This window comes from Zosterops lateralis (genome assembly GCF_965231275.1).
Source record: "Zosterops lateralis genome assembly, contig: HAP1_HAP1_SCAFFOLD_412, whole genome shotgun sequence".
Lineage (NCBI taxonomy): Eukaryota > Metazoa > Chordata > Aves > Passeriformes > Zosteropidae > Zosterops > Zosterops lateralis.
Window position 1 is genome coordinate 1 of NW_028154289.1, and position 12,719 is coordinate 12,719.

Consider the following 12,719-nt stretch of genomic DNA (forward strand, 5'->3'; position numbering starts at 1 on the left):
CGGGACGCCCCGGCCGCTGCCCGGCCCCGTGGAGCTGCCGGCCCTGCCCGCCGGGGGAGCCGCCTTTGGACACTGCGGCACCACAGGCACCGGCTCTGGGATACGGGCTCTGCAGGGCACGGCCAGCACAAGTACCAGCGCCAAGGAAGGAAGGAAGGAAGGAAGGAAGAGCTGGGAAATGTGCATTATCCCTGCAAGGATCCAGATCATCTTTGAAGGATCTTGTTTGGGCCCTGCAGAAAGGAATGATTGTGCAGAAAGCTCAGCAGCTGTCAGAGGATGAGCACCCACAGGCACTCAGGGGGGCTGCACGAGGGGCACAAGAAGCCCCTGCAGCACTTGGGCACAAAGGCACAGCAGGTGAAGGCAAGAAGGGAGCAGGAAAAGGCCAAGCTGAAGGCAAAGGCCATGGCAGAGTTTCCACAGCCCCTGAGGGATGAAGCCCAGGGCCCAAGGGGGCCCCAGCACCGAGGGGACGGGCTCGGCCACAAGCACCTGGCACAGGCATTGCCCTCCTCGGCAGGGGAGAGCCCACCCAAACAGCCCCTGCCAAGGAAGCAGGGATCCATCTGCAGCCCACAGGGACACTGCAAGCACACACAGCAGCACCCTCAGCAGGAGCAAGTCCAGCCCTGCACGGACATGGATTCCTAGGGCTGCCAGAGCTCCCATTACACCAGGGACCCACCACACTGGAGCCCTTGACAACATTCAGCCTGGGGCTGCATCCACACCAGGCCTTTCCTCATACACACAGGGGCCTCTCCACCCACTCTCAATCTCAGACCTAAACGGGGAAAAGGCCAAAAATGTCTTTGATTATCCAGGGGACAAGTGGGAAAGATGAGGGGCTGTGTTTTACTCAACCACTATCAGCAGATGCCGGGGATGGGTTTGAAATGCAGGAAGTTTTCTTTGCTCCTCATTGTGATTGTAATTTACTGGGAAGGCCTTTGATGGCTAAATTGGGAATGCAAATTAATATTGTAAAAGGTGATACAGAGGCCAGTTCTCTTGTACCTCTGTGTCAAATGTCTGGCAAGGCCTGTGCTGAAGTGAACCCACAAGTGTGGGCAGCCCCAGGGAAAGAGGAAAATTAGATTCCCAGCCTCTCCAAATCACTCTGAAGCAACCAGCACTGTTGGGAAAGATGGGACAGGAAGGACTTATGGATATGATTGTCTGGTAAGAAATACTGCAGATGAAAAACCTGTGAGTGCAATAGAAATGAAAGCCAGCTTTGACATGTAGGCATGGGAGGCAGGAAAACGGTGATCAGCTGGAGATGGGTTGAAGGACAGAAACAAAAGGACTCAGGAATGCAGCCTTTCCACTTTGCAAGGGATCAGGGCAAAAGCAGATAAGAAAAGTAGTCTTTAGAGTTTAGAATATAAAATGACATGGTAATATAGTAGTTCTCATAGGCTGCATGCAAAGTTTGTAGGTTTTGGATCTTGCACCGGTTGGTCACTGTGAATTAGAATATTCAACACAAAAAGAGAGAGAATGGATTGTAACAAGGTGCCCTCTCTCTTGCTCTTGCTCTCTTGCTCTTTCCCCCCACGCTCTTGCCCCCTCTCTCTTATCCCTGCTGTCTTATCCCTTCCCCCACTCTTACCTCACTTCTACCCCTGAGCTCTCTTCTACCCTCTCTCTCCCCTTTCTCTCTCGGGGCTTCCCTCCAGCCCAGGCTGGTGGCTGAAGGCAAAGCCCTCTTTACCCACCACCCTTGTAATAAAGCCACGTGTTTCTAGAATATCTCAGCTCTGCAGAGTTCCTTGTCCCTGCCGTCCACGGATGTCACTACACAGCACGAGTGGTGTCTAAAAGCAAAACCCTATTGCAAGGGAGTGTTATATGTGTGTATTATAAAATTGGCTTTTCGCAAGATGTGTGCTATATGATTAATAACATAGTAAGGATATAGGATATAAGTTTATTTCTGCTATTGGTAAAAGAAGATTAGATATAATGGGAGTAGTTGATCTAATATGCTTAAACTGTCTGTTTGGTTGGGATAACATCCAGTGAACATGTAAAGAGGACCCTGCTATTGATACACCAACTATCAGCATCTCCCACCTGCAGAAAGCACGGACCAAGGCCCAAGCTGGACGCGATAAAAAGGACACAGCCACGAAACACGCATGCTCTAAAAAGGCGGACCCAAGGAGGGGCCATGCAAAATAGTTCCTGGAATATGGAAACTAGTTTATGGAATTTTATGAATATTCATATATTGATATAACGGGAAGGGTATTTAACGAGTGTCTCTGAGAAAGCAAAGTGTGGACTTGGCTGAATGCCGAGTCACCCGGCCGGCCGTACTTGGCTTTTTTTATCTCCTAATTGTCTTAATTATTTTATTAAACATAGTTTTTTAAATTTACCAAAAAGTGAACCTCGTTTTTCACAATTGGGAATTGCAGGACCTGGATTGAGGATTCTCTGCTCCAGCTAAAACATTGGATGACTTTTTAACCCCACACAGCCTCAATGTTATGGTTTGGACATGGGAAAGGGAACAAGACTTGAGAAATGAAAAAAAAAACCCCAAAATTATTGATGCCTCAGCCATGGCTCCTCCAGACTCAGAAAAGGAACTGGAATTGTATGTGAGTGTTAAACAGGGCCAGGCCAAAGGAATTCTTGTGCTAAAATGTTTAACCCAGTGGCCAGAGTGGCCCCACTGTCTGCAGAATTGTGCAGCCACAGCTTGAATGGGACCTGAGGCCTGAAAACTGACAGCACAAGGATCTCCTGTTGTCCAAGTCTGGCATCAAGTTCAGGCTCTGAGAACCAAAAGAGCAGGGCTGGGTTATTCCAGCAGGAAACTTGTTCAGTGGCACAGGAGGATTTAGAAGTGAGGACAGGGGAAGGGTTTAACCCAGCCTCCTGTTGGAACAGCCTGCACAGGGGCTGGGGAGAAACCCATGACTGCACTGAGGTGACAGAGCTCCAGAGCCAGGCTGGGAGAGATTGATGAGACATTCCCTGGCCTCAGGGAGAAAAGGTGTTTCTGGATGGGGCTCCAAGGGCAGCAGAAGGGAAAAGAGTTACAAGACACGCTGTTATTTAGGAAAGGGAATCAGACAAAGCACAGGTTACCCCCCACATGGTCAGCTCAACCGGCAGAGCTGTGTGTGCCTGTGAGAGCCTGGGACTGAAATGCCCTGAGCAGGAAGGCTGAAATATCTCCTGCTGACACCATGTCACCCAACAGGGGGGCCAAAAGCAATTCTGACTTCTTCAGTAATCGCTGCATCACTTAGAAAGGTATTTCTGAAACAAATAATTCCAAGAGAAAGGATTGTGGAAGCAATAAACTACAATAGGGGAACTCATTTTACAGGAAAGATCCTTCAGGGGGTTCTGGCAGCTTTAGGAACACAATGGGACCTCCACAACCCCTGGCACCCCCAGAGCTCAGGTCAGGTAGAAAGAATGAATGGGGAAATAAAGAAACACCTTTGGAAGCTGCTGACAGAAACCAAGATGCCACAGGTGGGGCTTTTGCCATTGGCTCTGGCAAGAATAAGAGCCAGATCCAGGGCAGATATTCAATTATCTCCCTTGGAATTGATCTTTGGAATTCCTTCCCCTGGCAATTCTCCACCTAGTACAGGCTGGAGATAAGGGATGTGTATTTAAAGCAGCCTGTGGCCAGAATCCTGTCTCCTGTGAAATCTCTCCCACTGGAAGCTGGGCTGGCACAGACCCTGCCTTGGGACTTTGCTGTTCACACCATCCAACCAGGACATGGGGCCCTGCCTGAGGAGTGGGAAGAAGCACCACTGGGGGCCAAGTGGCCCATCCCAAGTGTCCCTGAGCACAGAAACAGCCCCAGCACAGCTCAGCACGGGGGGACCCCTCACCCTGGGCTCAAGGGCTCGGAAGGCCCAAAGGAGATTTGGACTTCCCGGCTGCAGGAGGAGGATGGGAGGCCACGACTGACCCGCCCTGAAGGCACCGGAGCAGCAGCCAGAGCTCCACAGCGGGGGAAGCCCCTGTGCCTGCCCACAGATCCTCTGCTGGAATAGTCTGCCTGGCCACCTCCTGGGCCATCTCCAGACACTGGGGGCCCAGCCTTGCTGCCACTGCTTCAGCTTCAGGGCTTTCTGTGCCTGCACTCGCCACAGGGGCTGGGGAACACAACGGGACAATTCCACTCTGGCTCTCAGTCACACTCACACACGGGGCTGGATGGGATCACATTGCTCGAAAATACACCAAGTTCAAATTTTTTTTAAAAAATCTTATTTCTCTAGTCAGGCTTGGTTTGCCTTTGCCCTGGGAAAGGAATTTTAAATATTATCTTTTAAAGGATGTTACACCACTCAACAGAGATGAGTTTAACATCTCAGCAGACTGGGAATAGCCCAAAAGACACCCACAAAGACAACGACCATCAACAAAACATCAACGACCATCAGCAAACAGCAACCAACATCTGCCCCAGACACTGCCCTGGAATAGCTGGAGACACCTGGTCTGGAAAAGGCTGATGAGGAAATCCAGGAGTGAGGACCTAATTAACATCAGAGGCAAAGAAATCTGGCTCCAATAGGAAACCAAATACTCAGAACTCAGCGACTTGGAAGCAATGAACATCAAACCAAAGGATTTCTATGGGTTCAGACTGTAGAAAGTTTAGGAAAAATCCAGTAAAACTCACGTGTCACGGAATGATTTCCTATGCACACCCTGGCTACAAGTGGATGAAATGATTTCTGTTGCACATCCTGGCCAAAATCAAGTAATGCCTTGACTCTCTAACACTGAAAATATTGTTGGACAAATTCTGTTTTTCTCGCAGTTTCTGTGACAAGATTACACCACCACAATAATTTCTCATGATAATCCTGCTTTTATATTGTCAGTTATGTTTGGACCAGGGGTGTGAGAATCAATTCTTAGTCCCAGGCGAAAAAGTAAATAAAACTACATTACTTTGAAATGTTTTTGTCTATGTTTGTGTGAGGCTCTTAGTGATGGCAAAATTTCGGTTTGGGTTTTTCGATGTTCATCTTTAGGCTGCATTTTGCAAAACTAGAAGAGCTTTAAAGGTGACCTTTTAAGGAACAAACAGTGAAAAGAATTAAACAGTTAAATTAACAGTTAAAACAAAAGCAGATTGTGGGGGGGGGGCACATGTGAGTCATTCAGTGGCTGCTCTGGAAGAGAAGCTCCATTCCAGGCAGCCAGGAGAGGAGCTTTAGAAATGCAAATTAACACTGCTGGGGAAAAGTGGAGACAGTGCACCAGGCTCTTCTTGCCTGCGGGAGGAATTGGGCTGATTCCCTCTGCCCCTCAGCCCAAGCTCTGCCTGCTTGCACAGATGGAATTGGCACAGCCAAAGGCAGAGCCCACAGGGAGGAGATCTGACTCTGCAACACAAATTGCTTCAGCTGCAAAGGGAAACAGCCAGTGGAGAATGGTGTGAAAACTTCACTACAACAAGTGGGGGGAATCATCCCTCTCCCCACTCCAACATGTGCTGGCACTGTCTGTGTCACACAGGGACCATCAGAACACTGGGCTGTTTGTGCTACCACAGGCTCAGAGAAATCACTTGGGAATCCAAGTCTGGCATGATTTAATTAGAGAAAAGAGATCAATTGATGCAGCCCTGGCTGGAGGGAGCCCCCAAAAATGGGGAAAAGATGAACGGCCACCACAACAAATCCTACAACACCCTGGACCAGCCCCTGGGAACCCAAACCGATTCACATCAGGAGCCAGAGAACACATTGATCATTTCAATGGCACAATTAGATTACAAGATGTCCACGAAATAATAACCAACCAGACAGATCCAGCTCCTCAGGCTGGACCACCAATCCACTCAAACCAAGAACACAACATTTCACCACAGGATGGGATCAGATTATCTGTGAGCAGAAGGAGGAGGACAGGGTGGAAAATTAAATGACTCAAGATGCTGTTGGCAAAGAGATGACAACAGAAAAGTGGGGAAACAGAAAACAAAGGAAATAAGAAAGCAGCTCATGTTCCGGTCCAAACGTGGAAAGGATGGGAATGGGACACGGTTTGGTGGCTCCCTGGCACAGCAGGGGTTAAAGGAATGCTCTTTCTCCTCTGTTGTGCTACAGCAACTCTCATCTTTGGGCCCTGCACCACACCTTGCTGAGGGCAGCTCATTCACAGCTGAGCAAGGGGATGCAGGTGGCAGCCAGGCCTCCTGAGCCACACACGGCTACAAAAGGACAGGGAACGAGCTCACTGACAATAATCCCAAAACCAGAGAGGACCCAGCAAGAAAAAACAGAGTCAACGAGTGAATCTGCTTGGAGACAGGGCCAGGGACTGGGAGATAAGGGAGCAACGGGAGAATCCATCAGTTTCAGAAAATGTTCCTCATTGACACGGACTGTGCTCAGCCAAGGCCCTGCGAAATTCCTGAACACGGAGAAGAAGAACAAAGACCGAGCAGAGCCGGGAATATCGGATGTTCTACAAAAGGGGGGCGCATATTAACGAGGACATGCAGGAGGCGGATCGGGAAGTCGGAACTTTCCAAGGACCTTCGCCACGGGGCAAAGGGACAGGGAGATGCAGAAGGGAAAATCAGGAGAAAAAGGAGGCCGCGTCCTACAACAATTGGAGAGACACCCCGGCAAAGGCCGCATGGCCTCTCCCTTTGTTCAGGAATAAAGTCACTTTTACAGGACTCCTCGGGCTCCTGTGGGGACACAAACCTCTGGCCACCTCTGGGAATTTTCCCGCACAGCCCCCCCCGGGGACAGGGCGGCCACCTCCGTCCTCCCCACAGGAACCGGGACGAGCCGGCGCTGCTCCGGCAGCGGCTCCTGCCGAGGCAGCGGCGGGAAGGAGAGCGCGGGCAGCCGCTCCCGCAGCGCCCTCAGGCCACGGGCAACACGGCGCCGACACGGCACAAGGAACCCGCCGGAGCCCCCTGCCGCCCCCTCCGCCCGCAGCCAGCCCCGAGCCCCGGCAGAACCGAGCGCGGCTCCCACCTGCGCTGGGGCCGCCTCCGAGCTCCGCCAGTGCCGCCTCACCGGGCTCCGGCCGCTGCCGCCGCTCCCGGGGCCGGTCCCGGTTTCCAGAGTCGCTCCGCGCTCCGGGGGCCGATCCGAGCATGGCGGAGTGGGCGGGCCGGGATCGTCCCTCAGCCCAGCTCTGACCAATCAGCGCGCGAGAAGGAGACGCGGCGGGAGACGTCGGCCAATGGGGAAGAGGGGCGGGCTTGGCGCGCGGCACGGAACTGCCGCGATCCCGTTCTGTGATTATTCCATTGTTTCCCTAATTTGAAAAGTCGGATGTGAAACTGGGCTGGGATGGCCCTCCGGGCACAGCGCCGGGTGAAGCCGCCGAAGTTCGGCTTTTCCTGCCAGGCCCCGCCTCTCCTGTTCCCAACAGGGACACAAAGGGCGGTGGCAGCGCTCAGTGTCCCTGGGCTCCAGCCCGCCCGGACAGGGGCTGCAGGGGACGGTCCTGCGCCTCCTCGGGGCTGCCGGTTCTTCCCCTCGGAGGCCGAGCCCGATCCGCAGCCGCCCCGGGCCGGCACTCGGCAGGTCCCAGGCGCTGTCACCGCCTGTCCCGGCCCGGAGCTCGTCTGCAGCAGCTGCAGAGCCGGAGGGGGCCGGGGCTGCGGGCGCCCCGCCGGGCTCGGAGCTCCCGGAGGCTGCGCTTGTGTCCGCAGGTGCTGCCGCAGCGTCCCCGGGCAGCAGGGACAGGGCAGGACGGAGCTGGCACCGCCTTCCTGAGCCTGGAGAACCGCAGGGCCGGAACCAGCCGCGGTCTCTGGCACGGGCCATTAAACCTTCCATCGCCGTTGTTGTAAAACTGTTCCTGGGTCGGAGCTCTGAACGTCTTTTTCAGCCGTGTTCATGTCTCAGGAAACCCGTGTTCTTTATTCCAAGCAAAGAGAGCCCAGCTGTGATCTGGAAGAGAGGGAATCCTGCTCCGTTCAAAAGGCGGTGATTCAGCCCCCAGGTCCCCAGCATGTTTCAGCAGCCAGGGTTACACACTTGCCTCGGGCACAAGAAGCCACTTGTCCTAAGCAGGAAGGGGCCACTGGTGAGTGTGCAGAGAGTGAAGATGCGGAGGAAGGACCCCGCTGCAGTGCCAGGACAGTGAATGAAATCCTGGACGTCCAAGGTGGATCGGCAACCAGGAAAGGACAGGAAAGAATTCGTGGAGGATGTCTGTGTGAGTGCAGGGCCAGCGCCGTGGGCTGTAGGGAGGGGACAGTGTCACCCCACAGGTGCACAGGGCTGGCAGGGCTGTGGCTGTTTCCAGGGCTCTGGAAGAGCCCTCCTGCTCTGCTGGGCCCCCGCAGGGGCCGGGACCGACACCCCCGGCTGCCCCCGGCGCTGGGCAGTTCTTCTGGCCCCGGCTGTGCCCTGGCCCTGGCTGTGCCCCTGTCCCTTGTTTCTCTTGCTGCCAGCTGAGTGAGGGGCACACAGAATGGGGGATCCCTCCTGTGTCCCCCGGGTGTTGGGTGGGGGGATGTGAGGGCTGGGCGTGCTCAGGACAGCCCCGTCCTCACAGCCATGGACTCTTTACTGCTGCAGGTGAGAGGTTCAGATCCCATCCCAAGGTCACCCTGGTGCTGACTCTGCTCGTGATGCTGGTCCTGGCTTTGGTGCCGGCCTTGGCTGTGCTGTCAGGTAAGGGAGGAGCAGCTGCCTCAGCCCAGCCCCTCGGGGCACAGCAGGGTCCCTATTGCCTGTGGAGGGGAATCCTGGACCTTCTCCTCTTCCCTCTGCAGGGGGAAGACAAACAAACATTGCAGCTTTTCCTGGCACTCCGCTGGCCTGTCCTGATGACTGGGTCGGGTACCGCAGGATCTGCTACTTCCTCTCGAAGGATCAGCACACCTGGGATCAGGGTCAGGCTCGGTGCTCTGAGCTCGGGGCCTCCCTGGCCGTGCTCAGGGATGAGGAAATGGTGAGTGAGGGGCTGGGGGTGTGGGGTGTCCGAGGGGGGCCTGGGGGGCTCCTGGGCTGGGGGTGCAGATCTGACTGCTGGTCTCTTCACTTCCCAGGAGTTCCTGTCCCGCCCCAGCCGGAAGGTCAATCTCTGGCTGGGGCTGCGCAGACGGGGGCAGCAGCTTCAGTGGGAGGACGGCAGCAGCTTCAACTCCTCGTGAGTCCCAGGGAGCCGAGCAGGGCCTGGGGGATGTGGGCAGGGAATGGGGGCATGGGAGCACAATGTGTCCCCTGTGTTGCCAGCATTGTCTCTGCTCCTCCTTGCAGGGTTCCTGTCCTGGGCGATGCAGAGTATGTTTTCCTGGCTGAGAATAAACTCAGGAGTGTGCCCTGCTCATACCTGGTGCCCTATCTGTGCAGCAGAGCCCAAACTCGGCTGTGACAGGGGATGGACAAAGCACCTTCTCTGTGCTGGGCAGTCACAGCTTTGCCCTTTCCCAGACCCTGGGATGTCCTTCCTCAGGCACAGTGTCTGCCTTGCACTGACCCTCAGGGTCACCTCAGTGCCTGGTCTCATGAACATCTCAGTATTTTGTCTCAGGGTCACCTCAGTGCCTGGTCTCCAGGAGATGAACGTGCAGGAAGAGGAGGTGATGTGGAAGCTGAGGTGTGGCTGCCTGGGCTGGGGCTGGGGGTTTCTTTCTCCTGGAGCCACTCCAGGACTGATCCTGTTTCTCTTGCACTACACATTTATACACCAAGCCTGTATATATATGTAGATATAACACAGTGGAAACAGGTTTCATACATCTTCTTCTAACACTATTTATACACAGATATTTCATATCTATACTGGTATAACACTGTGAATACAGGCAACAAACAAGTGCAATGTACAAACAGGTACAAACATGTGAATGTGACTGTGGCTGGGGCAAGGTGCCAATAATGCCAATGTGTGATTTGACCCCACAGGCACCAATACCTTAAGGGTGTGACTCAATCCTTGTGGGTCCATTCCAATTCAGTGGAATTCCATTCCATCCCTTCTTTCTTTGGGATGCCTCTTCCTGACCCCCATCTGTTTTTAAGGTGCCACTGTTGCTGTTTTTGTATTGTTTATAATTTTGGGGTTTCTTATTAAATACTTGTCAAGCGCCCGGTGTCCCTGGTGCTCCCTCGGCGCCGGCAGCCCCATCCCTTCCCCGCTCCCCCTGCCACGTTCCGTCCCGGCTGGCGGAGCCTTGGAGCTGCCGCGGGGCTGCCCCGGGGGCCGCGCCCCGAGCCGGGGCCCCTTCCCAGCGCTCCCGGTGCGCCCGTCCAGCCCGGAGCAGCCAGCGAGGGCTTCAGCTGGGACGGCAGAGAGGCGCTGCTGGGAGCGACCCGCCTCACTGGGCTGGGCTTTGTTCTTCTCCGCCTCGGGAAAAAAGATTTCTGGAGTTTTCTGCCAGAAATCTCCCCCCTCCTCCACTCAGCCCAAGGGCCTTGGGGCTTTTCCTTTTTTGGCGAAATCAAAGCCATGCGCTGATGCTCCTAATTAGGGCCGGGAGAACTGAGGGCTTTCCTCGGAGGCGGTGGCAGCGAACACGTAGGGCTGGGAAAGGCGGGCCGGGAGGTGCGGAGCACTTTGTTTGTGTTTCCAGCTCAATCCCGCCTCGGGCCCGGGCCCGTCCCAGGGCGGTTCCTCATCTGCGGCTTTCCCCTCGCACAGCCCGGGGGCGGGGCCTGAGAGCGCGGGGCGGGTGTGGGCCGTGTGCACAGCCCGGGCCTCGCTCGCCGCCATTGGCTGATTGTGCCGTCAGTGCCGGTTGTGGGCGCGCGCTGATTGGGCGGAGCGGGGCCAAGCCCGTTGCCGGGGCCGCCCCCCGGGCGCCCGTGGCTGGGCAGAGGCGCCATTGTGGGAGCGCGTGTGCGGGCCCGGGAGCGGCGGCAGCGGCCGGAGCCCGGTGAGGCGGCACTGGCGGAGCTCGGAGGCGGCCCCAGCGCAGGTGGGAGCCGCGCTCGGTTCTGCCGGGGCTCGGGGCTGGCTGCGGGCGGAGGGGGCGGCAGGGGGCTCCGGCGGGTTCCTTGTGCCGTGTCGGCGCCGTGTTGCCCGTGGCCTGAGGGCGCTGCGGGAGCGGCTGCCCGCGCTCTCCTTCCCGCCGCTGCCTCGGCAGGAGCCGCTGCCGGAGCAGCGCCGGCTCGTCCCGGTTCCTGTGGGGAGGACGGAGGTGGCCGCCCTGTCCCCGGGGGGGGCTGTGCGGGAAAATTCCCAGAGGTGGCCAGAGGTTTGTGTCCCCACAGGAGCCCGAGGAGTCCTGTAAAAGTGACTTTATTCCTGAACAAAGGGAGAGGCCATGCGGCCTTTGCCGGGGTGTCTCTCCAATTGTTGTAGGACGCGGCCTCCTTTTTCTCCTGATTTTCCCTTCTGCATCTCTCTGTCCCTTTGCCCAGTTGTGGCGAAGGTCCTTGGAAAGTTCCGACTTCCCGATCCGCCTCCTGCATGTCCTCGTTAATATGCGCCCCCCTTTTGTAGAACATCCGATATTCACGGCTCTGCTCGGTCTTTGTTCTTCTTCTCCGTGTTCAGGAATTTCGCAGGGCCTTGGCTGAGCACAGTCCGTGTCAATGAGGAACATTTTCTGAAACTGATGGATTCTCCCGTTGCTCCCTTATCTCCCAGTCCCCGGCCCTGTCTCCAAGCAGATTCACTCGTTGACTCTGTTTTTTCTTGCTGGGTCCTCTTTGGTTTTGGGATTATTGTCAGTGACCTCAATTCTGAGAAAAAGGAATATTCAGTCTTAGAATATTTTTCACAAGTTCAATAAGGGAAAAACCAGTTCCATGTCCAGCGCTGGGTGTTCCTGGCGATCAGCCAAGGGACCCGTGGGTGCGTTAAGACAGTGTTATCTCTGTACTGTTACTTTACTAAGGCACATACATGTTCATGAGTTTCATGCATTATTCAAATATTCTTGGTAGCTTTCATTGTTATAGAAACTTTGCTTTATTTTGGGTTTCTGTTCTGACTTATCTAAATAACACCCTGTGGATCAGGTCAATATATTTTATTTCTTCTTGTGGCTTCATCCTGTTGTTTCACACTTCCCAGATACTGAACAGGTAACAAATTCTTCTCTAATTCTTCTCCCGTGCTCTGGTTGGTGTCACCCTTATCACTTGGAGAGGTCAGTCAGCAGATGTGGGAAACAACCTAATTGCTTTACACAGTTCTCTCGGTTACAAAAAGTATTTTAACATTTTATATTTTGCTAAGGCCTGTGGTACAATACACTCATCACATAATTATTTCTATAAGCTGTAAGGTGAATACATCAACATAACACTCATCACACTACTATTTCCATGGGCTTTACTGTGCATACTAAAATGAGAAATAAGTTTTATTAGCAAGCAGCTAAAAGAGATTATAAATTCCACTGTACTTGAAATCAATAACCACATATAAAGACTAATGCACAAATGTCAAAGCCAATATTATCGGGTCATTTTTAACAGTTCCTGTCCTTTTGTAGCCGTGTGTGGCTCAGGAGGCCTGGCTGCCACCTGCATCCCCTTGCTCAGCTGTGAATGAGCTGCCCTCAGCAAGGTGTGGTGCAGGGCCCAAAGATGAGAGTTGCTGTGGCACAACAGAGGAGAAAGAGCATTCCTTTAACCCCTGCTGTGCCAGGGAGCCACCAAACCGTGTCCCATTCCCATCCTTTCCACGTTTGGACTGGAACATGAGCTGCTTTCTTATTTCCTTTGTTTTGTGTTTCACCACTTTTCTGTTGTCATCTCTTTGCCAACAGCATCTTGAGTCAT

General features: G+C 54.3%; 1 protein-coding gene across 1 annotated transcript; it reads left to right on the forward strand.

Annotated features, from left to right (window-relative positions):
- The first annotated feature begins 8,233 nt into the window (after nt 1-8,233).
- LOC310923835 (early activation antigen CD69-like) lies at nt 8,234-9,210 on the forward strand. Its single transcript, XM_083885763.1, has 3 exons — nt 8,234-8,654; nt 8,756-8,934; nt 9,032-9,210. The coding sequence occupies exons 1-3, from the start codon at nt 8,612-8,614 to the stop codon at nt 9,134-9,136; spliced, it is 327 nt and encodes a 108-aa protein (XP_083741889.1). The 5' UTR covers nt 8,234-8,611; the 3' UTR covers nt 9,137-9,210.
- The last annotated feature ends 3,509 nt before the right edge of the window (nt 9,211-12,719 follow it).